General features: G+C 33.8%; 1 protein-coding gene across 1 annotated transcript in view; it reads left to right on the plus strand.

The window, feature by feature from the left end:
- The first annotated feature begins 7659 nt into the window (after positions 1-7659).
- Positions 7660-27502, plus strand: part of LOC140432457 (sphingomyelin phosphodiesterase-like) — a 94892-nt gene continuing 75049 nt past the window's right edge. Inside the window, exons 1-2 of the mRNA XM_072520367.1 lie at positions 7660-7830; positions 24455-24726. Coding sequence (XP_072376468.1) covers positions 7749-7830; positions 24455-24726 — 354 coding nt within the window. The 5' untranslated portion in view covers positions 7660-7748. The remainder of the gene's footprint in view (positions 7831-24454; positions 24727-27502) is intronic.

Below are 27502 nucleotides of genomic sequence, written 5' to 3' on the forward strand. Positions count from 1 at the left end.
AGCTGTTTCACGTGAGATACGTCGGTCATTTCCACAAATATGCCAGAGTAATAATTAGCACTTTGAATCTGATTCATTATTTGTTCAATTATTTCTTCACCACAACATGTTATCGATTGATTTTGACTGATGCTACTAACGTATGTAGGTGGGGAAGATGATATGGATAAGGGTTTTTTAAGAGTCTTATCTCCTGATACGATTTTAAACCTTAACGAAACCCCTGAAATTCCCCTCATTGCTAGGTCCAGCATCTTCGTCCAGAAGCAGAAGGTCATCATACAAATCGAAGGATGGAACGGGGACGGCAGACACTCAGTCTGTTGCTTTCTCCAACAGAGCGCGCTTGTGATATACACGCATAGCTTAGGTTAATTCACACTTTACCTTGTTCAGCACAACCTCTGCTACCCTCAAAACTAAAAACCATTTTTCCCGTGGCAAGCGGAATATGTGTTTGAAACTAAAAACATTTGAACTACAAATATTTAAATTTAGATTTTTAAAATTCTGGTGAGGGGCGCGCCTCCATGGCTCCCTCTCTGGATCCGCCCTTGAACAAGCATTTACTCGACATAAACACTACACAAATTATTATTCCGCTATAATAACTTTGCATGGTTGATGCAGATATTTCAAAATAAAACAATATTAATATAGTCATTAAAAACAACTAAAATTGTTTTTTAATAATGTACCACAAGTATTTTTTGAGTAGTATTCTTTGAATTTTGATTCATTTTGCTTGGTAATAGGATATAATCTTATATTTATGAAACCTATTTATTTATTATCTTTAGCGTTTCTTCTGTCTTCCATCATACATAGAATCTCCTCCGTCATCCATTCCTTTTTATTTGTTCTTTCAGGTTTTAAGTATTTCTCTGTTATTTCTTGACTTACTTTGTGCAAATTTTCTAGTTCTACATCTGTGTTATCTGTTTCTGTACGGGCCCATGGTTTTTCTGTACGAGCCCACGTTTTTTCTTTTAGGCGTTTTTGTACCTTTTCCTTTACTGTTTTATTTTTCAGTTGGTTAATATCGTACTTCATAATTTTTGGTCTTTGAACTTTCTTTAAACTAAGTTTCATTTTGGCGATAAGTGGATTGTGGTCCGAATTTATGTCGGATCCCGGGTACGCTTTAACAGATGTTATAGAGTTTCTAAATCGTTTGTTAATAAGAATATAGTCTATTTGATTTCGTACTGTGTGATCTGGAGTATCCTGGGGAGATTTCCACGTATATAGTCGTCTTGGAGGAAGATCATAAAAGGTGTTTGTCACTACGAGCTGTTCTTCAGTTGCAAATTCAATCAAACGGTCTCCGCGTTCATTACGTTCCCCTAGACCAAAGGATCCCACTAAATTTCCACTTTGTCCTTTGCCAACTTTGGCATTAAAGTCTCACATTATTAGTATTATTTCGTTTTTCCGAATCCTTTTGATAATATTAGTAAGGTCATTGTAAAATTCTTCTATGATTTCTTCTGGGGCGTCCGCTGTAGGAGCGTATACTTGAATAATGTTTGTTTTTATGGGAGTTGTGTTTAGCTGAACTAAGAGCATCCTTTCTGATACAGGTACAAAGTGACTGACACAGTTGGCGATTTTATTATTCATAATTAGGCCCACTCCATTTATATGTTCGTTCTTAAGATTTCCTGAGTAAAATATTTTGTGATCTTTGATAACTCGGTATCCCGTATGTGTCCAGCGCATTTCGTTTATTCCCATAATATTAATCGAGAGTCTTTCCATTTCTTGAATGGCATTATAGATTTTTCCCGCCTCGTACATTGTTCTAACGTTCCATGTACCTATCTTTATGGCTGTTCGCAATACTCTTAGAGATCCATCATCTAGAATGTAGTTTGGTTCGTGAGGATTTCTCTTGATAACGACCTGGAAGGCCTCACGGTTTGAGCTAGATTTACCTTCCCTGCCGGATCTTGAATTCCGATTTTCATGATCAGTAGTCGGAATCTTAAAGTTTTTTATCACCATGATAATTGTACTAGAGATACTTACAAGAAGTCTTTAATGCAGTGGTTTCTCCTTGCCTTCTGCATCCTTATGCCGTTCACTAAAATCTTAGTTCCTCCGCCTTCGAAGCCGATTTCTCAAACTCCAGGACAAAAGAGTGCCCTAAGATCGCAGTATCACAGCCGCTTAACTCATAATGTGAGTGTCGCCTGTGAGTATCTGGAATTAAGCCTACAGGATTTTTACTTCCCACAGCCTTAATCCAATAATGACATTACTGCTGCCTAATGTCATATCCTCAGTTGATCCGCGGGTACTTATTTGGCAATGCCTTATTCGTACCTGTCCTGCATATCTGCAGGAACTTTCCCTATCAGCCATATGGGACGTGCCGTGTCGAGGTTGAGGATATCCCCCGCCCAGTCTGTCTTCCGTGAAGTACAGAAGAGCCCCTACTCAGTTCGGAGCTCCTCCTCCACGAAAGCGGAGACCGGCCACGGAATTAGCCATTAAGAATTACTACAACAACATAAATAACGAAATAAAAAGGGCTATTAAAATAGCAAAAGAAAATTGGTTTAGCTCGAAGTGTACAGAGATAGAGTCATTACAACAAAAACATGATTCATTTAACCTCCATAAAAAGATTAAAGAAGCGGCAGGCTTATATAAACACAAGAACACTGGATCCCTGACAGATAATCAGGGAAACATAGTACTGGAAATAGAGCATAAAAGAGATATTTGGATTAAATACGTGGAAAAAACTTTTGAAGATATACGAAGTAACACTGGTATTACAACAAACACCAATTGCGAATCTGGACCACCATTTACAGTCGAAGAAGTAAAATATGCCATCAAAAGCACCAAAGATGGTAAAGCAGTAGGCCCTGATAATTTTCACTCAGAATTCTTAAAACTTATGGACTATGATGGCATAAAATGGTTGACAAATATATTTAACAGTATATATGATACGGGCGTGGTTCCCCCAGAGTGGTTAGTGTCAACTTTTATAAATCTTCCAAAAAAACCCAATGCGAGAAAGTGCGAAGACTATAGAATTATAAGCCTTATGAGCCATTTACTTAAAACATTTCTAAAGGTCATCCACAAAAGAATATATACAAAATGTGAGGAACAACTAACAAGAACACAATTCGGATTTCGTGATGCTCTGGGAACACGGGAGGCCCTTTTTGCTGTACAGGTGCTATTTCAGAGATGCAGGGATGTGAATTGTGACATATACGTATGCTTTATAGATTACCAGAAGGCATTTGACAGAGTAAAACATGACAAATTAATGACTCTAATGCAAGAAATTGGAATTGACAACAAAGATCTTAGAATTATCAGAAACATTTACTACAATCAAACGGCCAAAATCAAAATAGAAGACCAGTTAACTGATAAAATTGCAATAGAACGTGGAGTACGACAGGGCTGTATTTTGTCTCCATTGTTGTTCAATATTTATTCTGAATGGGTATTTAAGGAAGCTTTAGACGGTTGTGCGAAAGGAATACTAATAAACGGTGAATGGTTGAATAACATTAGATATGCAGATGACACTATAGTTTTTGCCGATAATCTGAATGACTTACAGATATTAACAAATCGCATAACAGATGTCAGCAACAGATACGGACTAGCTCTTAACATAAAGAAAACCAAATTTATGACAATTAGTAAAAAACCAATACTAAACGCTCAACTTACAATCAACCAACAGAATATCGAAAGAGTCGAGCAATATACATATCTAGGCACCAATTTAAATAGCCAATGGGACCACTCAACAGAAATTAAACAGCGAATAATAAAAGCAAAAGCAGCATTCGTTAGAATGAGAACTATTTTCAACAGTCGAGACATATCATTAAAAACAAAATGCCGTCTATTGAACTGCTACATATTCACAGTTCTGCTCTACGGAATGGAAGCATGGACACTGACTGTTGCATCTATGAATCGGCTCGAAGCTTTCGAAATGTGGTGTTATAGGCGCATCTTACGTATATCCTGGGTTGACAGAGTTACTAATGTGGAGGTCCTGCGTAGAATGGGGAAAGAATGTGAAATTCTCATGACCGTCAAAACTAAAAAGTTGGAATATCTAGGACATGTAATGAGAAATCAAGAACGTTACGGCCTTCTCCAGCTGATTCTCCAAGGTAAAGTAAATGGTAAGACAGGACCGGGAAGAAGACGCATTTCCTGGTTTCAAAATTTACGAAAGTGGTATAACACGACTACCACTGAACTGTTCCGCGCTGCAATAAACAAAGTAAAGATAGCCGTGATGATCGCCAACATCCGGAACGGATAGGCACTTTAAGAAGAAGATTTATTTATACTGACGAATTGCACCCTTGGTATGCAGTAACTTGGCTGTTATTAAAAATTATTTTTTCCACATTTTAGCGTCCTGCGAATTATTAAACTCCTCCGCCCATGATAACTACGTATGTGTTAACAACAACAGAAGTAATAAAATTGAATTGTTAACATGACACATACCTCTCTCGCTGTGATTGTTAAAATTCTCCTTGAAGTTGTAGATTCGTATTTGCCGAAGATCAAAATGATGATGAATTTGTGGTATATACTCTGATGATAAATATGAAGCCGCAGGCCATACCATGAACATAATTACCTAAGTGTGGAATATGGTGGTCGGAAACAGTGATATAGAAGATCTAATTTTAATACAGAAAGCATAAAAGGTACAGAGAGGTAAATATACTAGGCGTAAATATATATACTGGGAGTATTCTTTAAATCTACTTTGGGACAGATCATTAAAAGAGACACGGAAAACACATATCAAAGAATAGTTGAAAATATTACCAGTATTACCCTCTAAGGATCGAAAGTTTGGGATATAATGAAGACTAACAGAATCAAGCTCCTGGCAACCGAAATGGATTTTTTAAGGAGGAGATGTCGAAGATCAAAATTAGGAAGAATTCGAAATGAACATGTAATAAGAAAAAGGAGTAAGGGCAGAAATATATGAATTAACTTGGTTTGGCAATGTTAAGAGAATGCCAGAGGAAAAATGGCCTCGGAAAATATTTGAATTGATGCCTGCAAAATGAAAGAAAAGAGGTAGATCACGCCTAAGTTGGAGAGATGAAATTAATGAAGCTTTGACGGCAATAAACTTAGAGGATAGCGCCTTAAATAGAAAATTCACAGTGCTAGTCAAAAGTCCGTTCCCCCCTTGTATCTTTTGAAGGGTTATTGTTATAATAGTGAAATTAAACATAAAATATTATAAAACATAAATTAAAAGTTGTTGTTTGAGTTATATAAAAGATCGTGGGCGGTGATTGAGGAGTGGATTAAGCAGCTCTTCCGTCTGTCCTACGTCATTTTCTGTCCTAAGCTTAGACTTAGAACAGGCATTTGATAGAGTGAGGCTATCGAAGGCAATACATCTGCTATACAATAGATAAATATCATTAGATATAAAAATAATAGAAAACATATTCGCAAGAAAACCAAAGTAAAAGTTCCAACACAAATGACAGAATTAATAGACATTACAAATGGACTCAGTCAAGGGTATTCATTGAACCCATTTATATTTAATTTCTTTAAAGGAACCAGCAACGTGCAAATTTGAGATGATTGAATAGCAAGTGTTAGAACAAATAACGAAAAATCTGGGAAAAAACTTATCGAGCGTCAATAAAATTGAAGAGGAAGTAAGGGAGCAAGTGGCAAAAGCAAGCAGAGCAGCGAGATGCCTCAACGACACAATAAATATGAAGAAATAGATACTTAAAAACGAAAAAAAGCGTAAATATACAAGTCTGTAATCCGACCTGTCATGCCATATACCACAGAAACAAGACCAGATACAAGCACGACAAGCAAATATTTGGAATCAAATAAAATGAGAAAGCTAAGAAGAATAACCGGAAAAACACTAATAGGCAGAAAAAAAAGTAATAAGATTAGAGACCTATACAGAATAAACAACATTAATGAATGGATGATAGGAAGAAAAAGAGAATGGAACAGACACATAAGTTGAATAGCAGAGAGCGTAGTTCGAATAGCCCGGGATAAGTCGCCAATTGGAAGAAGACAAGTTCCTCCAAAAATGGAATGATAATATTACACTAAGGTAGGAGGTGATGTCGAAGAAAAGCCTATATAAAAGAAGAAGAAAAAGAATTTTATTGGAAATATTTTAAGGACTAAGCTTCTTGATTTTTTTAATAATAAGTATTTATTACATTAACTAGTTCTTTTTTGATAATAAACGAAAAATACGAATACATCGCAAACCCCTTTTGCGATCATCATCTGTGACCACTGACAGCCTTTGGAGGGCCATGATCGCCCGTTGTGGTTTCTAGGCTCTAAAGTTTTACATGGTGTGGAGGCCAGCCACACGCATAACTCCTCAAAAAGTCTAACGTTTTATATTTAAAATCGTTACTTTCTAGTTTGTCTTCTTTGAGGAGATCATTTCAGTGTCATGTATATTTTGCTTTCTTGACTATGTTGACCATGTTTTTCTTTCCTTTGCGTGTCTTCCCATTTTCGTATTCCTAGTTCTTTTAAATCCTGGTTAATACATCGATCCATCTCTTTCTGGGCCTACCTCTCGGTCTCTTTTCGTTTAATTCTTTTTTAAACAGGCAGACCTCCTAAAAGGTCCTATATTTTTCTTAACATTTTTTTCCCATTTAAGAAGTTGTTTCTCTTGTTCACTAGTCAAAGTCTATGTTTCTGATGCAAACGTTACTACGGGTCTCATAACTGTTGTGTATATTTTTATTTTTGAGTTAATAGATACTAATTTTGACTTAATAATATTCTGTAGGCTGTAGAAGCATTTGTTTCCAAGTGAAATTCAAGCTGTTACCTCATCACTGTTTTTATTTAATTATGTAACTATTTATCCTAAATATTTGAAATGGTCTACTCTTTCAAATTTTTACCCGCTATATGAGTGCCTTTTATTTGTACTTTTTCCCGAGTTGTTTTTATGTACTTTGTCTTTGAGACATTAACTTCTAGACCCATAGTATGTGCCGCTTCTTTATATATATATATATATATATATATATATATATATATATATATATATATATATATATATATATATATATATATATATAAAAATCTTTTCTAGGTCTTTTAATGTCCAGCTGATTATGGAGGACACTCTTATATATATATATATATATATATATATATATATATATATATATATATATATATATATATATATATATATATATATATATAGAGTGTCCTCCATAATGTTATATATGTCCCCCCCAGTCATATGTTATATACAAAATTATTTGTGACGTGTGGTGTGTATGTGTGTGTGTGTGTGTGGGTCGTCTTCAAAGACTTAAAAAGTTAATAAGCTTTGAGCACCGCGTAAAACATATATGTAACAAATTACTAATGCTTAATAATCATTCTCTTAGACTATTTTTTTACAAATCATTTAGAGTTTGTTATTTCTTAATACTTTTAAATAATTGCGTAATTTGAAGTGTTTTTTTTAAATTATAATTTTTGATAGGTATTTGTTATCACAAATCTCACTTTTTACATTTTTTTTATATACGACGATAAATGTAACAAATAATAATAAAATCACAATCAATCCATCACTCAAGTAAATTAATTTTATCTTTATTCAAAGGATAAGAGTTACACTTAAGGATTTTTGATCTTATTAGTAGCATATTTAGTTTTTGGTTAAGAAACACGCGAAAATGAAGATCTCTTGGATCTGTTTAGGCATTTTTTTAATTTGTGCCAATTTTGAAATTATTTTAGGTTTCAATTCAACAACTGGTAAGTTTTCTTCAATAAAAGAACACTTTCTAATAATTTTTTCATATTTTTTTAACTGTGAACATTTGCCTTCATTTCTCTGCACTTCTGTAACTCAACGCCTTATTTTCTCAACGCGGATGTTACATTATCTTTTATTTATTATCCAGTGCTAAAACTGGACAGGCTCACATAAGGTCACAAAAAAATTTAAATACGGTGTAATTTTAGATTTTTTTTTCTCTTCTGCATATTTTAACCAGCCTCTGTGGTGCTTCCTCAAAAGTTATTATTCTTTCTCTGGTTCTCTTCTCCACATATTTCTTGTGTGCTTCATTTTTTTCTTGTATGATCTGATTACAGGTTGCATTTTACCATTCTGCCTTGTTCTTTTTTCTTTATATTTGTCTTGCTATTATTCAAGATCTTTCGTCTAGATTTTATCTATAGCTAACTCTATAGGTCTTTTGTATATTCCTGTAATTTGATCGATCCATCTTGTTGGGGATCTTCTTCGTAATCCGCGGCCTTCTACCATCCCTTGGATAATAAGTCTTTGTCCAAAGTATTTTAATTATTGGAGAAGGACTTTAATGGATAGTCGTTTGCTGACTTTTTATGCTTATTTAGAATTGAAATTTTTGTCCTGTGATATGTCCACAGAATTCATAACACTCTTCTTTAACAGAACATTTCAGTGGCGTCTATCTTTATTCTCTCCACTTGTCATAGGGTCTAAGATTTACATCCGTATGTCAGTATTGGGAATATTAAGCAGTTGATCAACTTCATTTTTAGAGTTCGTGAAATTTGAGGCTCTTTCCATATTTGGACCATTTTTCCTACGGCAACTTTTGCTAGATCACATCTACGTTTTATTTCTTCCTGTAGTGACCCTGTGTTTAGTAAACAACAATCGCGGAAATTGTCAAATATCACTCCCATACGCAAACCGTAAAAAGATGGGAAGAAGGGCAAGGATGTAGACTTGCCAGGGCAACACTAAGTAACCTTGAAAAGTCAGCATCAAAGAAGTACTTGGAAATGACCAGGAAAAACCTACGCTTGGTAGTTGGTTTTTTAACTGGTCATTGTCAACTAAGCAAACATCTCCAGACACTAGTAGACACACGTCTATGTAGGAAGTGTGAACGAGAAGACGAAACTGTAGAGCATGTCCTATGTGAATGCTCGGAGTTATAGTTAATACGAGAGTACGCGTTCGGCGAGTCCTAGCCCACACCTGCCCGCATAAGCGAGATGTCTCCTGGTGACTTGTCCACCTTCCTAGAAATGTCAGGATGGACAATAAGCTAAAGACGACAGCTCCCTGGGAGGATGCACAATAGGTCAATTGTGGCCTAAGTGCTGTGGAACTTAACTCGCCCTCCCTACTCTACAGATACAGATACAGACCCTGTGCTTGTGATCAATGATCCCAGATATAAATATGAGCTCACAACCTTGAACCGAGCAATCGTGGTTATGTGTGGATGATTGTTATGTAGACTATTTACGATCATGATCTTTGTCTTTGATATGTTTACCTGCAGACCAAATATTTGACTTTTTTTTCAACCAGTCGTATACCATTGACTATTTAGATTAACTCTTCTTGACTATTTGCAAGAAGGCTGTGGTCACTATTTTGCTGCCATAGTAGGTTGTTTATTTTTCGGCCATTTATTGAGATGCCCTTTTCTCATCCTTCAAGTAGCCTTCTTATAATATGCTTCCTATATACCAGGTTGGCCGCTCAAAAGATTCCACCCTGATATTTGGCAAAATTCATTGGATTTTGTGAAAATCCAAAAAGAGGTCGATTTTTATTCTAAAGGGGTCATGTTTTACCGATATAGATATCTGTCAAGTGTCAACCCCTTCCATTCCAGTACCCCAACCTTTACATTTTAAATAGGGAATATACCAAGTGTGGCACATTGTTAGACAGGTATTTTGCTGGAGAATTCAGACATCCATATTTTTTTCGATATAAACTCTATTCTTGTGAAAAAATATCAGTTTATTGAAAGTGTTACACCTTTTAAAAACTAAACGTAACGCATATATTTTGCTAGTGTCAATTACAGGTCATGTCAATAATTACATTAAAACAAAATTTGCTACATTAATAGGAAACTTTATTAAATGTAACGTAAATAAACTGAACTAAAATTTAAATTAACAAATTCATAATTCCTAACAGTCTACTCATCAGCTATAACTATTTGCGTAAATGTTCAAATGCAATGATGTACCCTTACCAATAGAGGGCATACTTTTTTGCACTTTAATCCACTCCAAAAAACTTTTCTGTTTACACATCACACTCCCAATCAGTCCTTATCTCTCTCTATTAAACCCAAACTTCTAGTCCGACCCACTATACCTTTTGTTGTCCATACTTCTTGTCGGCACCTCCAAACCTTAGACTATTCTTCATCTCTTTCAAACAAACCTCTCAGTCCTCATTTCACTCTTCCACACAACCCCCCTAGGGTTTGGTTGCAGCTCTCTGGGGATCTCAGCCTTCTGTATTCTTTCCGTATCCTACATTTTTTCAAAAACACTATAATTTTCTTATTTTTCACTCAATTTCATCAGAGCCACCCTAGAACCATTTCATTTTCATAATTGAGGTTTATATACACCTATAAAATCACCAACTTATAACTTATCTCTCTATATTTCTCATGTACCTAGTGTTGCTTTATGACAGATAGGGCCTTTCTTAAGTTATAAGTTGAGTAGTATACTTACAACATACTACAAAACCATGCTCCAGCCATCAAATTCTGTTTATTTTAGATAATAGTTTAATGAACAAATTAAGACCTTCATATCCATTAAGAATTAAAAACAAATCACACAACTTAATTATCATTAAAGCTGACCCCATAATTTTTGTTTTACTTAATTCTAACAGAGCCAACCCACAACCATTCCATTTTCACATTTTGGACAATTATACACCTGCAAATCATACAACTTGTAACTTATCTTTTTATAGTTCCCATGTACCTAGTGTTGCTTATGACAGATAGGACCTTTCTTAAGTTATAAGTTGAGTACTATTCTATTAACTTATTAAAAAAACCATGTCCCAACCATCAATTTCTATTCATTTCACAAAACAGATAATAAAATAAAACTTCCATACCACTTATTCTGTTAACACCCTATCAGATATTTAATTTCATGTACTTATAACTTAATTAGTTTTACATTTACCAGGTACCAAATGTTGTTTTTTGACATACAGGGCCTTCTATAATCGAGTTATAAGTTAAATTTCACATGACCATTATACTACAAAAGTTTTATTTCATTCATGTAAGAACACTTTCATATTTTAAATATATTCATTCATTTCCCACCAATATCAAACAAAATTTCTATAACTCAACCTTCTACATGTGTCTATTTTCTATTTTCCAAGTACCAAATGTTGAATAAACATAAAGGGCCTAAATATAAAAATCTCTTTTTCATTACACTACCACACACATGCATAGTTGGTTGCCTAACTATAACCACATTATCTTCTCTCCACATTTCATCTCATACACATAAAAATCAATTTTTAAAAAACAACAACATTGATGGTTGATACTGTTATATTATTTAATATCAAAAAATCTATTACTTTAACAAATTTAATTAACGTTGGCTTTTGTCTTAAGTAGACACATACAGTTATATTGACTACTCTGTTACTTGTTCCGTCCTAACTTGTCAACATTGTCATTTCAATCAGTTGCTTCCATTAAGCATAGATAAAGAATAATATATTACTGAATAGATAGGAAACTGTGTAGGTTATTTCTGGACAATGCGCCATCTGGCGGCCTTAGGAAAGCAACATCTTTTTAAAAAATCTTCTCGTAATTCTTCAAATATAAAGATTAATATTGAGGGTTTGATTACAAAAATAAAACAAACGTTGGTTCTTTTTCTACTTTATTTTCTTTTTTACGTTTTTATATAAACATTAATTACATGTATTTAAATGTAGTTGGTTAAACAATGGCTATTCTGTAGTTTCTATAAATTACAACACAGAAACAGAGAAGGAATAGCATCACATTTCAAGGTGGACTTATATCTCGATCCAACATAGCGGGCTTCTGGTCCAAAATAAATTGTGCAAGTCTTCTCTGCCAATTTTGTTAATCCAAATATCATAAAGCTAAAAAATAAATAGTTTGTTTTTAATATTTTCTGTGAAATAATGTTACATATTATATTTCTAGAGGTGCTTTACAAAAGGACAAATAAACAAAAGTTTTGTAGAAAAAGTTCTTGAAACATTGAAGAATTGCCACATTTTTAATGGCGATAATTTTAATTCCTAAAAAACTTTTACCTAATTCTATATCGGCAACAATTCTAATACACACCATAACGTGAAAGAAAGAAGTTTGGGACAACATCGGACATTTTAAGGCAATTATTAAAAAATAAATAAAATCTTATATCAGCATTTTCTACTTACCGCCCTATCTTTTGGAAAAATATGCATTTGAGCATCCTTATTGTAATTATTACAACCATTAACGCAACAGTTAAAAACCGTAATTATTTAAATATGATGGCAAAAAAGCAAACAATTATTTAATCGCAAATAATACAACTCGAAACACTGTGTCGAAACCACAATAAAAATGGCGTACTTGTTTTGTTGGTTGCGGTATTGCGCAGTCACGAAGCTTTGCTATGAATGCTACGCCCTCTGGTGTCCTTAGGAAATACAAATTTCAGAGGACTGTCACTCCCATAAGAGATACCCAGGCATGTCCATTAAGTCCTCGTAGACACACCGTCTCAGGACTTGCAACTTCAACGTGGAGTCATATGTCACCATGTTACCTAATCCAACGGTAACTTTAACATCCTAGTAATTTATATAATATAATGTAAAACAAATGTAACTAAATTTTTGTTAACGGGTTTTTACCCATGTATTTAGTGGCTACATTCATGTACTCCTAGTAAGTATTAACCACACTTTACATTAACCTTTGTCAAAATTTTAACTTCACGTTCTTTTTAATTAAGTGGTTATATATTTTATAGGACACTGATGATGGAATAATGGATTCCGAAAACGTTTTGTCTAAAACAGCCCGTTTGGGTTTTTAAAAATATATACCTTTTACAAAGGATTTTTAATAAAATTTTTTTAATATATGGTATACAGCCAAATACAGGAACGTAGATTCCTTGTGGATTTTTGCACTTCTTAAAGAAGGTCGCCCTTTTTCTTAGTTTTATTCTCTTTGTCTCTCTCCGTTTGTTGGGCGCTTTAAGTTTGAGCTTTACTTTAGCTACGAGGGGAGTATGATCTGATTCACATATCGCCCCTGGATATGATCTGACTGTTTGGATTGACGATCTCCAGCGAATATTAGTGAGGATGTAGTCAATTTGATTTCCAGACTTATCCCAGGACTTTTTCAAGTATAAAGTCGGCGTACATGGTGTTTAAATTGATTATTCGTAATAGAATAGTTTGAGATAACAAACTCGATTAAGCGACTCCTCTTTCGTTTCTCTGACCTATGCCAAACTTTCCCAATACATTTTTTGAGTCATCATAATATGTAGTGTTGCCGACTATTGCGCTAAAGTCACCGCCTATTAAGGTTAGTTCTTTATTTGGAATGTTGGTAATTGTTGTTTCCAATTTTTCGTAGAATTTCTCGACTGTTATGTCGTCTGCTGTACTATTTGGCACATAAACTTGTATGCTATTGAGTTCAGGTGGTTTGCCTTCCAGTTTAAGGAGAACTATCCTGTGACTCACAGCTTTTAATTCGACGACAGACTTTTGTAATCTTGATGAGACCAGAATGGCAATACCTGTATAGTTCTGGGTCTCACTGCCAGAGAAGTAAACATACATAATTGCCATTATGTGTTGTAAAACGGCCCTCTCCTAACCAATGGGTTTCAGCTATTGCAATATACTTTTTATTTACTATTTAAGCTCATTCCAAATTTTGTTAAATAATTTTGTGAGTTTGTTTAAGAATTATTAATTTTAATACCGTAACCACTTAAATATGTATTTAATTTTTTTTTTACTCAAGGAAGTCGTGTAGTCTTTGTTCTAGTAGTTTGTTTACTTTCTGTGAGATAAGATAAAACGTAGAAACGTGATAATTTTTTTTACAAAATTACAATGGGAATTGAAATATTTAATAAGACAAATATATTAATTATTATCGTCGATGTTAATACAGCAAAAATTATTAAATCAGTTACTTTTGCAGAAATACTCGTACTTTCGTTTATCTCTGTATTTTATTCTATGATGGCATAAATATTTTAATTTTTTTTAAATAAACATATGCATGATGTTTTTGACGAATAAAATCTGTCATAAAGACTAATTACTAATATTTCTTAAAATTAGAAGGTTACACTGTGGTTTCATTTATGTATAACAAAATAATTAAATACAGGTATATCAGTGGTGCTCAGACTTATACTGCATGGGATCTACCACATAAACTGCAAGCGTCCGGAGATCGACTGCTATACCCTGTTTTTAAACCAGGAGGAGTAATTCAAATTTACCGCGCCGCAATGTTTGTTTGTAATTGGTCCAACTTCAGGCAAGTTTACTCCACTGTTATGAAATTTTGACACTAATGGCATTTCATAGGTTAATTAAGTTATATCGGTTTCTGCGTTATTCTTTTAATTTTTAGATTTTTAGTCTGCTTTTATATATAAAACAGTTGTTTTTAGAACTCTTTAGCGACGTATTACTATAATATAATATTTGTGGATTACTGTGGAAGGCCGATATGATCAACCAAAAAAGAAGATGTATTTGGTACCTTTTCTAGTGACTTTCTTGGGTGTGAATCAGCCTCTTTAGTTTACTCCTCCTGGTTTAAAAACAAAGCATAGTAAAAAAAAAAGAGTTTTGAAAATAAAAAACTTTATTGCATATTTCTCGTTGATAGAAAAGTTGTAACTACAGAGAGTTGTAATTAAAGTCATGTTTTCATATTAATTTTATTTGGATGTTGACGCATGGCACTGCATATCATGTATTTCATATGATGGTACGTAATTATCGAGGGCCAAACGCAAGCATGAAGAGAGATGTTCGTCAGTTAGCCGATTACGATATTTTGATTTCATTATCTTCATTTGGGAAAATGCAGACTTACACAAGTATGTTGATCTAAAGAATGCTGTGAGCTGCAAAGCTACTTGTCTCAAAGACGGATATTTCTCAGACGATATGAAAGATCAAAATTTCGTATCGGTCGCTCTGGATTTAAGGTGTATATCCGAAATTATTTTCAGTACCTTATTTTGGACGGAAATGATCTCCATATTGAACGTAACGGATATTTCAGTGGCTATTTTTTTCCACGTCTTGACAAGAAAATGGATTAAACATGAATGTTACAATATCTGTCAGTTTTTTTAAAATCAGCGAGGCGTCTTTCAAACTCGCTATGAAGTGCTTGCAGCTCCGTTTCGTAATAAACATAATTCAAATGAGCTGCTACTCTTTTTTTTTCAACGATGGAAAGTTGCTTAAATCCTTTCTGCTTATTTGCTTAATCAATAATATCAATTTGTTGACAAAAGAATGTGTTGCGCTCATCATATCGATAATTGTTTTATTTTTACCTTGTAGTTCAATATTAAGAAGGTTCAAACGATTTGTGAAATCTATTAGAAAAGCCAGATCACTAAGCCATTTTTCGTTTTGAAGTAGATGAGTGTCGTCCCCTCGTTCTTCTAAAAAAGAAATTATTTCGGGAAGTAGCTCCTGAAATCTATCTAAAAATTTTTCACGGCTCAACTACCTCACATCTGTATGCAGAAGTAAATCAGTGTGTTCCGCAGAGTCGCTAGCTTCCAATTGCACTCTAAAAAGACGTCGTTTCAAGCTTCGCGCTCTGATTGAATTCACATTTTTGTTGTCATCTTCATGATGTCGTCCATATTTAAAATTTTGGAACACAAAACTTGCTGGTGAATGATGCAATGGCATGAAAAAAACGATGAAAAGTCATCGTTAGCTCGACATAATGCAACAAATCCATTGTTAACGCCAGTCATGGATGGTGCACCATCTGCACTTCTGCCCAGATGAGCTCAATAAGATTGAGCTCACAATGGTATGGGGCAGCCTTAACACTACTTTGTTTTCTCATATCATCAATGATATATTTATTATATAGTCCCTTATGTTCCCTAACGATATCCAGCAGTTGCACTTTTAACATGGAGTCCTAAAACCCTATATCTTTTGATTTCAGCCACGCTTGGATGTCAGCTTTTTTAGAAGCAGTAGTTGAAATTTTTCCAATTTTCTGGAATGATAAGACGCGTTGTCCAATACGATGATGGAGTTGTGTTCTAATCGTGGCAGTATATTTTTGAACCAATTTTCGAAAGATGTCCCGTCCATCTCTTCATGGTAGTCCCCACTTTTTTTTTATTCAAACACCCACAACCCTTCTGGAACAAACCCTTCTTCACTGCCAATGTGACACATTATTAGTCTTTTCCTGAAAATTTTGTTATTTTAAAATTTACTTGAAGTGAAAAAGCACATAAACATTTACCTGTAGGATAATTTAGCTATGTATATGCCAAATTGCATGTCAATCCAAGCGGTTCTTTAATATTTACAGCAAAAACCGTGAATAAATGAATAAAGAAATAAATAAACTGTTCGAAACATCAATAAATTAAAATATTGGTTTCTCTTACCTTTATTAAAATGATTACCGCAAGCTAGTTTTACTTTTTATTAACAAATACTTTGGTTTTGGATACTAAAAGTTCACTACACACTATAAGACTTAATACTAAACATTTAAACTAAACTCTAAAAAATAACACGACCAGTTAATATATATATATATATATATATATATATATATATATATATATATATGTGGCTAAACACCCCTTTAGGGGTTACGCCGCTTACGCTCTCTAGATCTATGTTTTGAGGTAGATCAGTCCTCATGTTCCTTATTTAATTTTCTCAGTTATTTTTCTCCATTGTGTCCTATCTCTGGTTTTTCCTTTCCACTGTCGTATGCCCGCCTTGTTGAGATCATTTACAACTTCTTGTAACCATGTAGATCTTGGTCTTCCACGTCTTCTTTTGCCAGCTGGTGTCCATTCCAATATTGAGAATATCGTCGTAGTTGATCCTGATCTCCATACGTGTCCTAGCCATTTTGCTCTTTGTTGTTTTATTTTACACACTATATCTTCCTTAATTTCTTCCAGTAGCTCAAGGTTCGTTCTTTGTCTAAATTCATTTTCATTTATTTTTATTGGTCCCAGTATTGCTCTTAGTATTTTTCTTTCTTGTATTCTAAGGTTTTCCTCTTGTTTTTTTGTCATGCTGAGGGTTTCGGCTGCATACATCATCGTCGGTCGAATTATTGTTTTGTATACCTTCATTTTCGATTTCTTACTCAATAGTTTATTTTTTAGTAATTTCTTATTTGCATGGAAGGTCTTATTTGCTGTAATAATCCTTTCTTTGATTTCTGTTTCTCTTTCTCCATTGTTTGTTATTAATATTCCCAAGTACTTAAATTTTTCGACTTCTTCAAAAATGTATTCGCCTAGTCTAACCTTTTTGTTTTCGAAGTTTTTATCAAATCTCATTATTTTTGTTTTTTCTTGGTTTATTTTTAATCCCATTACTTTTCCTTCTGTTACCATTTCATTTAACATTTTTTCCATTGTTTTTCTATTTTTTGTTATTAGCACAATATCGTCAGCGTATGCTATTATTTGTCCTTCTCTAGTTCTAAGGGTACCTTTGTTTATTTTCCTGACGATGTATTCCAGGGCAAGATTAAACAGGGTTGCTGATAACGAATCTCCTTGTCTAACCCCTTTATTTATGACAAATTCTTCTGTGTCTCCTACTTGAGTTTTATAATACCAGTTAATAACTTAACAATAACTATAACATATAACACACAATATATTAACTTAAAAACCAACACGCTAACAATGCAATTTGAATTTAAACAGACTGGCTTAAGGCAATAAATTATATTTAATATCCTCTTGATTCTTGGCGAATGAGATGGCGAATATCAACACATGCGTTTTTTTACAGTTGGGAATTTGCTGCACGAATGTATTATACCATAATTTATCTGTGAATGCTGATATGCCGAATCGACATTATCGCAACTTTCGGGTGAAGAGATAGCATCATAATTATATCGATCAAGCACGTGTGGTGAGTCAGGACAGTCCAGTATTTTCTCCCTGAATCGCGATCGACTTCAAAAACTTTGGCGATCGACCTGTCGATCGCGATCGACCCTTTGAGCACCGCTGAGGTATATAAACAATGCACAAGTGCTAGGAATGCATTACTTTTGCACAAGATTCACACTGAGTCAAAAGACTTTAGAAAATCTAGGCCTTTCTGCTCGTGTCGGAAGGGTTGGAGTGTGTCTCTTTCAAAAATCATATACAATCTTGAATATGTTGCCTATGTGAGTCCATTTCAAATAGGTAAAAAGAAATAAGAATAAGACTTACTCACAATCAAATTCGACAGGTTCCGCATACTATAATTTGCTATGCATCTTCAAGTCAACGGGTCAAACTAAATGCTGAATTTATAAAAACCCGTATTAGGGTACTCTCTGGTACAGAATATACAGCAATTATGCCAATATTATATGTGTGTGATTATTAAATATGGCTTTAAAAATTGATTAAATAAACAAAGTAAAACAATCTAGTAAAATTGAAATTAAATAAATAAATAACAAATAAATATTACTTACATGCCGATACAAGGGTTATTATTTAATGTTTGAAAAAAAATAGTTAAAACTGTTATGGTAAACTGGTGACGGGTGATCATCGGTTTTAGAAAACTTTTTCAAAAACTTTCCCTTTATTTATTAAATAGTTACAATAAAACCGATGATCACCCGTCAGTTTACCAGTTTACCATAACAGTTTTAACTAAGTTTTCTCAAAAATTAAATAATAATCCTTGTATCGGCATGTAAGTAATATTTATAAGTTATTTATTTACTTAACTTCAATTTTACTAGATTGTTTTACTTTGTGTATTTAATTAATTTTTAAAGTCATATTTAATAGTATGCGAAACCGGTCGTTGGTAGTAGAATATACTGATTGTGGGTAAGTCCTATTCTTATTTATTTTTACCATACACAATCTGTTTGTATGATCTTTAAAATTAAACTAAATTGGGCGCCATTCCTTAATAGTTTACCTTCGTAAGGAAGCGAGATCAGGCAAAGAAATAAAATTAAAATTTTTAAACAAAGCTAACAGTTATTATTTTGCTACGAACAAAAAGTTATTAAAAGATGCTACGTTAAAAGGTTACGTCATGCCAGAAAAGAAATAAACAGTCTGTGTTTAAGGTATTAAATTAACAATGAAAAGTGCTTATACGAAACTAAAATTAAAATCATATCGTAAGAAAACAAACATTTTATATCTTGATATTAGATTATGAATGAGAAATACTTATATGAAAATAAAATTATATTTTATCCCAAATTTCGAAATTTGTTCACATAAAAAAATATATTTGTATACTATGTAGAATGTAGATATTTATATATTATGTAGATATCTATGTAATTAAAATATCAACTGTTACTGTATTCACTGTTATTTAGTTTATAGATAATCTTCACTGTTTAATAAAAAAAAATATAAAATTTGTATAACACGAATTATCCAAATGCTTGTGTAGCTTGTAGAAACAATATAATTATTACCAACTTGGTAAAATTACAAATTGGAGGCCAAGAGCAGACAAACGTAGTAGAGAAAGACCACCTACACGTTGGGCTGACGACATCAGGCGTATCACCAAAAATTGGCAACAAAGAGCACAAAATCGCAAAGAAAAGAGTAGTTTAAGGGAGGCCTATGTCCAGCATTGGACATGATAAATGAATGCTGAATGATGATGATGACTCAGGCTGGCAGAACGTTGAATCTATCGGCAGCAGAAACATAATATCCACCACAAAAATATATAGGATTGGGCGGCTAAGCAAACGGGATATTTCACAAAACGTACTTATACCAAACAACGGTAATTCTTCGCATTGTTGAAAGTTTTTGCCCACTATACATTTTGGTCTCAGAACACATCATTTCTTCTTCAAGTGCCATCTCCGCGGCGGAGGTCGGCAACCATCATAGCTCTTCGGACTTTTGAGACGGCTGCTCTGAAAAGTTCATTTGATGTACATCCGTACCACTCTGTAAGGTTGCGCAGCCATGACATTCTACGCCTCCATATGCTTCTCTTTCCCTGGATCTTTCCCTGCATAATCAGTTGGATCAAGGTGTATTTCTCTCCACGTGTAATATGTCCGAGATATTCCAATTTTTTTGTTTTAATTGTATTTAAAATTTTTATTTCTTTATTCATCCTTCTCAGAACCTCTTTGTTTGCGACGTGTTCTGTCTACGATATTTTCAGAATTCTTCTATACACCCACAGCTCGAATGATTCCAGTTTTTTCATTGATGTCGCATTCAAGGTCCAAGATTCCATTCCATAAAACAAAGTCGAAAAAATATAGCACCTCGATAACCTAACTCTTAATTCCAATTTTAAATCCCTTGTACATAGCACTATTCTCATTTTGTTGAAATTTGCTCTAGCCTTTTCTATTCTGATTTTAATCTCCTGAATGTAATCATTTGTTTAGTTAATCATTGTTCCCAGATATGCATATTTGTCCACTTGTTCGACGTTGATTCCGTTTATTAGAAGAATCTCGGTATTTCTTTGAGTTTTCGATATTCTCATAAATTTGGTCTTCTTGACGTTCATTGTTAGACCGTACTGTTTTCCATACTCCGCTATTCTGGTCACCAGTCTCTGAATATCTTCAATATTTTCGGCTAAGATTACAGTGTCGTCCGCATATCTAATGTTGTTAATGGGAACTCCATTTACCTTTATTCCAGCTGTTTCACCCTCAAGAGCGTTTTTCAGGATCTCTTCGGAGTAAGCATTAAAAAGAATTGGCGACAATACGCATCCCTGTCTCACTCCACGTCTAATTTCAATTTCTTCCGACAGCTGTTCGTTAACACGTACTTTTGCTCGCTGTTTATAGTATAAATTTGATATGATCCTGAGGTCGTTGTAGTCAATCTTCTTTGATTTCAGGTCATTCATTAATTGTTCATGTCGTACTTTATCGAATGCTTTATTATAGTCAATAAAACATGCGTATATATCTTGATTGACGTCCAGGCATCTTTGTATCAGTATATTAAGTGAAAACAGAGCTTCACGCGTTCCTAGGCCTTTGCGAAAACCAAATTGTGTATCATTAACGTCTATGTCCAGTTTGTGATATATTCGGTTATGGATGACTTTTAGTAGTAACTTTAGCACATGAGACATCAAGCTAATGGTGCGGTAGTCACTGCATTCTCTTGCGTTTTTCTTTTTCGGGAAACAAATAAAAATCGACGTTAACCACTCTTTGGGTAATACGCTTGAACTATAAATTTGGTTCAAGAGTGTCACTAAAACATCAATGTGTTTCTCATCTAGAATTTTTAGGATTTCTATGGGAAGCATGTCAGTTCCAGGGCTTTTCCCATTCTTCATTGTTTTTAATGCGTGTAATATTTCTTCTTTTGTAATATATAGACCTATTTCTTCTGACGTAAGTTCTATGTGTTCCAGATCTCCTCTTTCATCATAGAACAATTATGTATGTGTTATAGTAGTCCCGTGTCTATCCAGAATTGCACGAGTGGGATTTTGTTTTCTTAGTCCTGCCAGTTCTTTAACTTTCTTGTGTAGGTTAAACAGATCATATTTATTTTGAAGGTTTTCGATCTCTTTGCATTTCTCTTCAAAGTATTTTTCTTTTGCCTGCTTTATCATCTTCCTGATCTCATGGTTTATCTCTCTGTATTTATTGTTGTCTTTGTTTTTAAATTGTCTCCGTAGTTCCATCATATTGAGTATCTCGTCATTCATCCATTCTTCTTTTCTCCTTGCGGAAGTCTTTAGTATTTCTTTACAGGGTTTCAGTAGACAATGTTTTAGTCGATCCCAGTACTCGTCAATATCATTGGTGTTTGTGTTCACATGCAGTTCATGTTGGAGGCATTCCTTTACTTTAGGTTATTTAAGTTTTCTTGTGTCTATTGTAGGGATTCTTTGATGTTTTTTAATATTTTTAAGGGTGAGTGTAATCTTGGCGATAAGTGAATTGTGATCTGATGCCACGTCTGATCCAGGATATGCTTTCACGGCTTTAACAGCATTACGGTATCTTTCATTGATCATAATGTAGTCTGTCTGGTTCCTGACTATTTTCTCAGATGTATCTGCGGGCGATCGTCATGTATACAGTTGTCTGTTTTGTAACTTGAAAAATGTGTTTGTAATAATCAATACATACCATAGAACACATACCATAAATCCATAATTAAGATAACATCGGGCCAATAAACTATTCTGGCAACTATTAGGGCTTCCGGTAAGGGTCCAAAATAAATATTTATTTGAAAATATATAAAAGGAAAGGAATTTTTCGGCTTACCTCGTCAAGAGACCACTCAAACAAATTTTGTCCTGTCTGTTGGACGTTCAAAAAGAGAAAAGGGAAAAGGGAGATGAATGGCGGGGAGCTTACGAACGCTCAAATTTTGAGACAGCCAAGGTCGGAACCATTAGGACTACAGTTTGATCCTTGGGGTAGGTTAGAGCAAATTTAATTTGAATATTTACTAAGAATTATAATAATAAATTTTTTTGAAACTTTTGAAACGGTTACACTCCAATGAAAGAATACGCACTTAAGAGTTTTTAGTCTGTTCATTTAAGGGGGTGGGTAGGATATTTTTTTTATTCGATAGTACTCTTTAAGAGTATCCAGTTAAAATTTCAGAGTGATCGCAGCAAAATTGATGGAGTTATAGGCATTTGGGGGTGAGTGAGTGAGGTAAGTGAGTGAGGTGATTGAGTTAGATTGGTGAGTGAGGTTAGTGAGCACTCACATAGAAATTGAAATAAGTACAGTGTCAAGTTCTCATAATTACATCTGCACTAGCGGCAGATAACAATCAAATTAATAGAGTGGATAAAATGGCTGCAGCTGCAACAAAAAAAGGCAGAGTTCATCTAGAGCAGGATCAAAAACTAGTGACACTCATAAACTTTTTTCATCTTGGATAATTAGCTGTCATTTTCTTAATTTTTAATATTTTTATACTAAAATTTCAGATTATACTCTTGAAATGTTGTACTATAATGTACTAATATTGTAAATAAATTTGTATTAAACAATTTTTCAAAAAAAAAATATGTTTAAAATATTGAAAATAAACCCTTCTCCCCCTTAAAACATTAACAAGAAACCCCTCGTATATGTATTAAATTGAAATCCCCTCATATATGTATTAAAATAACGAAGAATGTTTTCCATGTTTCTCTGTTCCTATCGTACGAGTTAAAACCCAAATAGTATTTCGTTCTTTTTACATCACCGAAGTTAATGTAAACCATTTTAAAGTTTGTTTATATCACGGACGCAAATTCTTTGATATTTTTCTTTGACCGAAACCGCTAAATATTCTGCGTTTCAAATAAACATTCATTGAGATCGCTGAGAAGTTTTTGCCGGCAAGATAATTGCGACACTCTCGCTGAGGCGCGGTCAAGAGCGGTGGGCCTCAGCGTTATGTCCAAAATTCTACGTCGAATTTGAAAGTTTTTTGTTTTGTTCCTTTTTATGGAAAATGTGTAGCAGTTTAATCAGTTTAATGGTTCAGTTGCAGTTTAAGTGAGGTTTGGAAGAATCGTTATTTCCATCTTCGTTTTGTTTCTCCCTGGTTGTCATCCCAGGCTTTTCGGCAGTTTGGAGATGAATTTATTCGTGTTCAGAGATTTCCCATTCAGTTCTACCCCCAGAAAATTTAATAGATCCAGTTCCCGACTCCAGACATTATGCAGAGTGAAATTTAGTGAAATTTAAGGTAACATTCTGTGTTAAATTTTAAAGCCAAGATAGACATTTTTTAATAATAATAATTGCTTTCATTATTTAAAAAGATAATTTTTAATTTGCAATAATTTATTTATCTAAATCATTTTGTTTGTTTATTTTATAAAAGTCTCCTAACCATTTTTGTATTTCTAATAATTATTTCAATAGTTACAACTAGTTGTTGTAATTGTCATAATTTGGCACCTCGAAGCGGCGTCCATTTTAAATTGCTCGAGGTCCTCCCTTGTGTTTTGTTCGTCCATTTGTTCCAGGAGATTCATGTCAGTACCCCTTTGTTTCAAGTTTTGTAGTTGCCCCAATCCAACCCCTTTGCCATTAAACTTATGCACGACCCAGCTTTCCAAACAAACCCTAAGTGCCGTTCACACAGTATCGTTTATTTTGCTTGCCCTATCTCCGCCACAATAACTTCTGTCCCCAATTTTCCACCCCCTATAATTATACCCTATGTGGTAAGCAAAATATTTCGTTACACCACAACGGGTTCTATCCCAAAGAACATGAAAATTATCATTACTATCTCCTAAATAAGTTATAATATTGATATTATTTAACTATTAATTTTGTTATAGGTCTTTATTCTTCTTTTATATCGAATCAGTGGCCAGAAGAAGTTATTGAAAAGCTTAGGGAACATAAAACACTTTTTGCTCTACTGACTGGAACATATTTAAAGGATGATACAACTAATTGTGTTTTATGCAATTTATTATTCACCGGAATACTTTTAGAAAAGAACTATGATATGACTAGTATTCAATTATCATCTGAAGCTGAATATTTCTGTGAGATATTAAGCCTAACAACTACAAATGTCTGTGATGGTGTTATATATCCTCACGCAGTAAGTATAAAACTAGGTATTTCCTAGTATTATTAGTTTACTTGTTTTCAGGTATCTTTTTAATGTTCTAATTTCTTGTCTCGTTATAGCAGTGTATATCATGGTAGTAATAACTTCAGATTTATATATGCTCGTTTTCGTTTCTAAGCTTAGATGTTTGTTTTTTATATTGTATCGTTAACTGCTATTATACTTGCTGGCCACTTCCTGAATTCTTCCTCGACATTATTGTCACTTGATAAATTGATTCCAAAGTATTTAAATTACTTGTCCTACCCTCCCTTTTCTCCTTGTCCTGTGTCTAGGGAAAAGAAATGAAAGGGAAGAAAGATTAAAACTATTTGTAGAGAAAGATGAATTTGCAATACTAAATACGTTCTTCAAACTACCACCAAGACGTTTGTATACTTGGCTCTCTCCGCAAGATCAACCAAGAAACATATTAAGGAATCAAATTGATTACATCATAATGGTCAAAAACAAATACGACATGAATAAGGTTTAATATGCAACTTTTGAGGAAACTGCTTGGGACAAATTTACACAATCTTACAATTACAATACACAATCTCGATATCTTGCTCCTTATTAGATGTAAGTTCCGGCAAAGTTTGTATAAGGAAGTCCGTAATGGATGCCTATCAATTAAAAGTTACCCCGGTGCTGACGTATCGTTAGACCATATTTCTGTTATTGGTAAATTTAGGTTTAGATTTAAAAAGGTTACAAAAAAGAATGGTAACAAAAAATGTGATATGAGAAGACTAAAAGATAAGTAAACAAAGGAGACAGTCCCACGGATTCTTTCAGAAAAGTTAACATGGTGCAAACATATGATCCAGAAGAATCACTCCAGAATATATGTGAAACCTTTAACAAGATTAGAGAAGAAGATCTAACAGAAAATAAAGAGAAGAGGAAAAGTTGGATGAATGACAATATAGTGCAACTCATGGAAGAAAGAAGAAAATCAAAGAATAACAAAATAATGTACAAAAATATTCAGAGACAAATAAGAACCGAAATACGAAAGGCCATCGAACAGGGAAACATTATCACAGATAAAAATCAAGAAATATACATCATATGGGCCAAATACATACAAGAACTCTTTGATGATAATAGATTCGAATAAGCTCCCTCCTACATATGCAATGTCCACTTACCAATCACATCAGATGAAGTGGAAAAAGCAATATCACAACTAAAATATGGCAAACCTCCTGGACCTGACAATGCATATGCTGAACTCATAAAGCTATTTAACACCGACGGTACTCAACGACTAACAAAACTATTCAATGACATATATTTAAACAGAGTAATACCAAGATCATGGCTGAAGTCAACGTTTATTGCTTTACCAAGGAAAACAAAATCCGCATCCTGCAATGATTTCTGGACCATCAGCTTAATGAGCCATTTAAAGTTATAAATAAATATAAGGTTGAATGCTCGAATAAATGAACTTTGATCAGATAAAAGGCATATATCGAGCACAGTTTAATTAAATCTTGCCCAAGTACTTTCGATCCCTAGATCATCTTCAGGGGCATCTGAAATAAGCCAAGAAACGTTTTTTTATAACCAAAGAAATTGAATAACTTCGATAAAAACTCGAAGTTTTATGGTTGAAAAAAGGTTTTTTATATGATTAACGTTTATAGACTTACTTCGTCAATTGTGGCCTATCCGGCAAGAACAAGATGTCATAAACATAAAATTGTACATTACACTACACTACAAATAGACAAACAAACACTTTAAAATAATTTAAGGAAGGCTACATTGCTTGAAGAAGTCGGAGACAGAATGGCTCCTGATCTAACGGAAATGTTGGGGTGACATGTGACAAATGACAACTTGGATGAGCAGTCACAATCATAGATATGTGATCTGCACCTTTTACAATTCTATGAAACTAAGTATTGACCAAAAGTCCAACTGACACTACTATAGGAGATCACTGATGAAATATAAAATTATATAGAATATTTTTTTAAGTAAATTGAATAATCCAGATCTCACACTCAAACATGTCTGTAATAATTAAGGTGTTAGTTTGAGAGCAACTGAAATAGACGAAAAGTAAGAATGCAAGAAGCGGACTAAACAATCTGTTAAACAGTGGGTGGTTGACTACAATAAAATGGTCTACCAAGCACTATCTGTAATATAGAAAGGAAGAGATCTGACTATGTAATTAAAATACTAATAATTGAAAATCAAAATGGAAAGCAAAATATATAAATGGGGTGTAATCCAAGTAGTTCAGTTGAACCCACAGTCAATGGTATAACTATAAAATTACTATGGATGTGCTCAGTGCAGGAAGTCTAAACAGTCGAGCTGGGTCCCCTACGAGGTGAAGCTGTAATAAAGTTTTTAAAAATAGGTTTAAATTTAGTACAATTTAAATTAATTTGAGTATTAAGACAGTGAGAGTTTTCATTCGTTTCCCTTGTAATTTCCAAATCTTCCAATAAATCCAACTCCATATAGTTTTTCTTTCTACTAATGTCATGTAAGATAGATGAACCAGTGTTGATGTTAAAATTGTGTTTACTGGATAATAAGTGTTGACCAAAACTTGAAGAGTTTGGTCTTTTCAAATGTTCTGAAACTCTAGTGGATAACTTTCTAATGGTTCTACCTACATAAGAGGCATCACAATCATCACATTTTAATTTGTAAATACCACTTTTGTCAAGTGTGTTCATCCTATCTTTGGTGTTGATTAAGAAGGAACCTAAGGTGTTGTGTGACTTGAAGGAAA

This window comes from Diabrotica undecimpunctata, chromosome 1 (assembly GCF_040954645.1).
Source record: "Diabrotica undecimpunctata isolate CICGRU chromosome 1, icDiaUnde3, whole genome shotgun sequence".
Taxonomy (NCBI): Eukaryota; Metazoa; Arthropoda; class Insecta; order Coleoptera; family Chrysomelidae; genus Diabrotica; species Diabrotica undecimpunctata.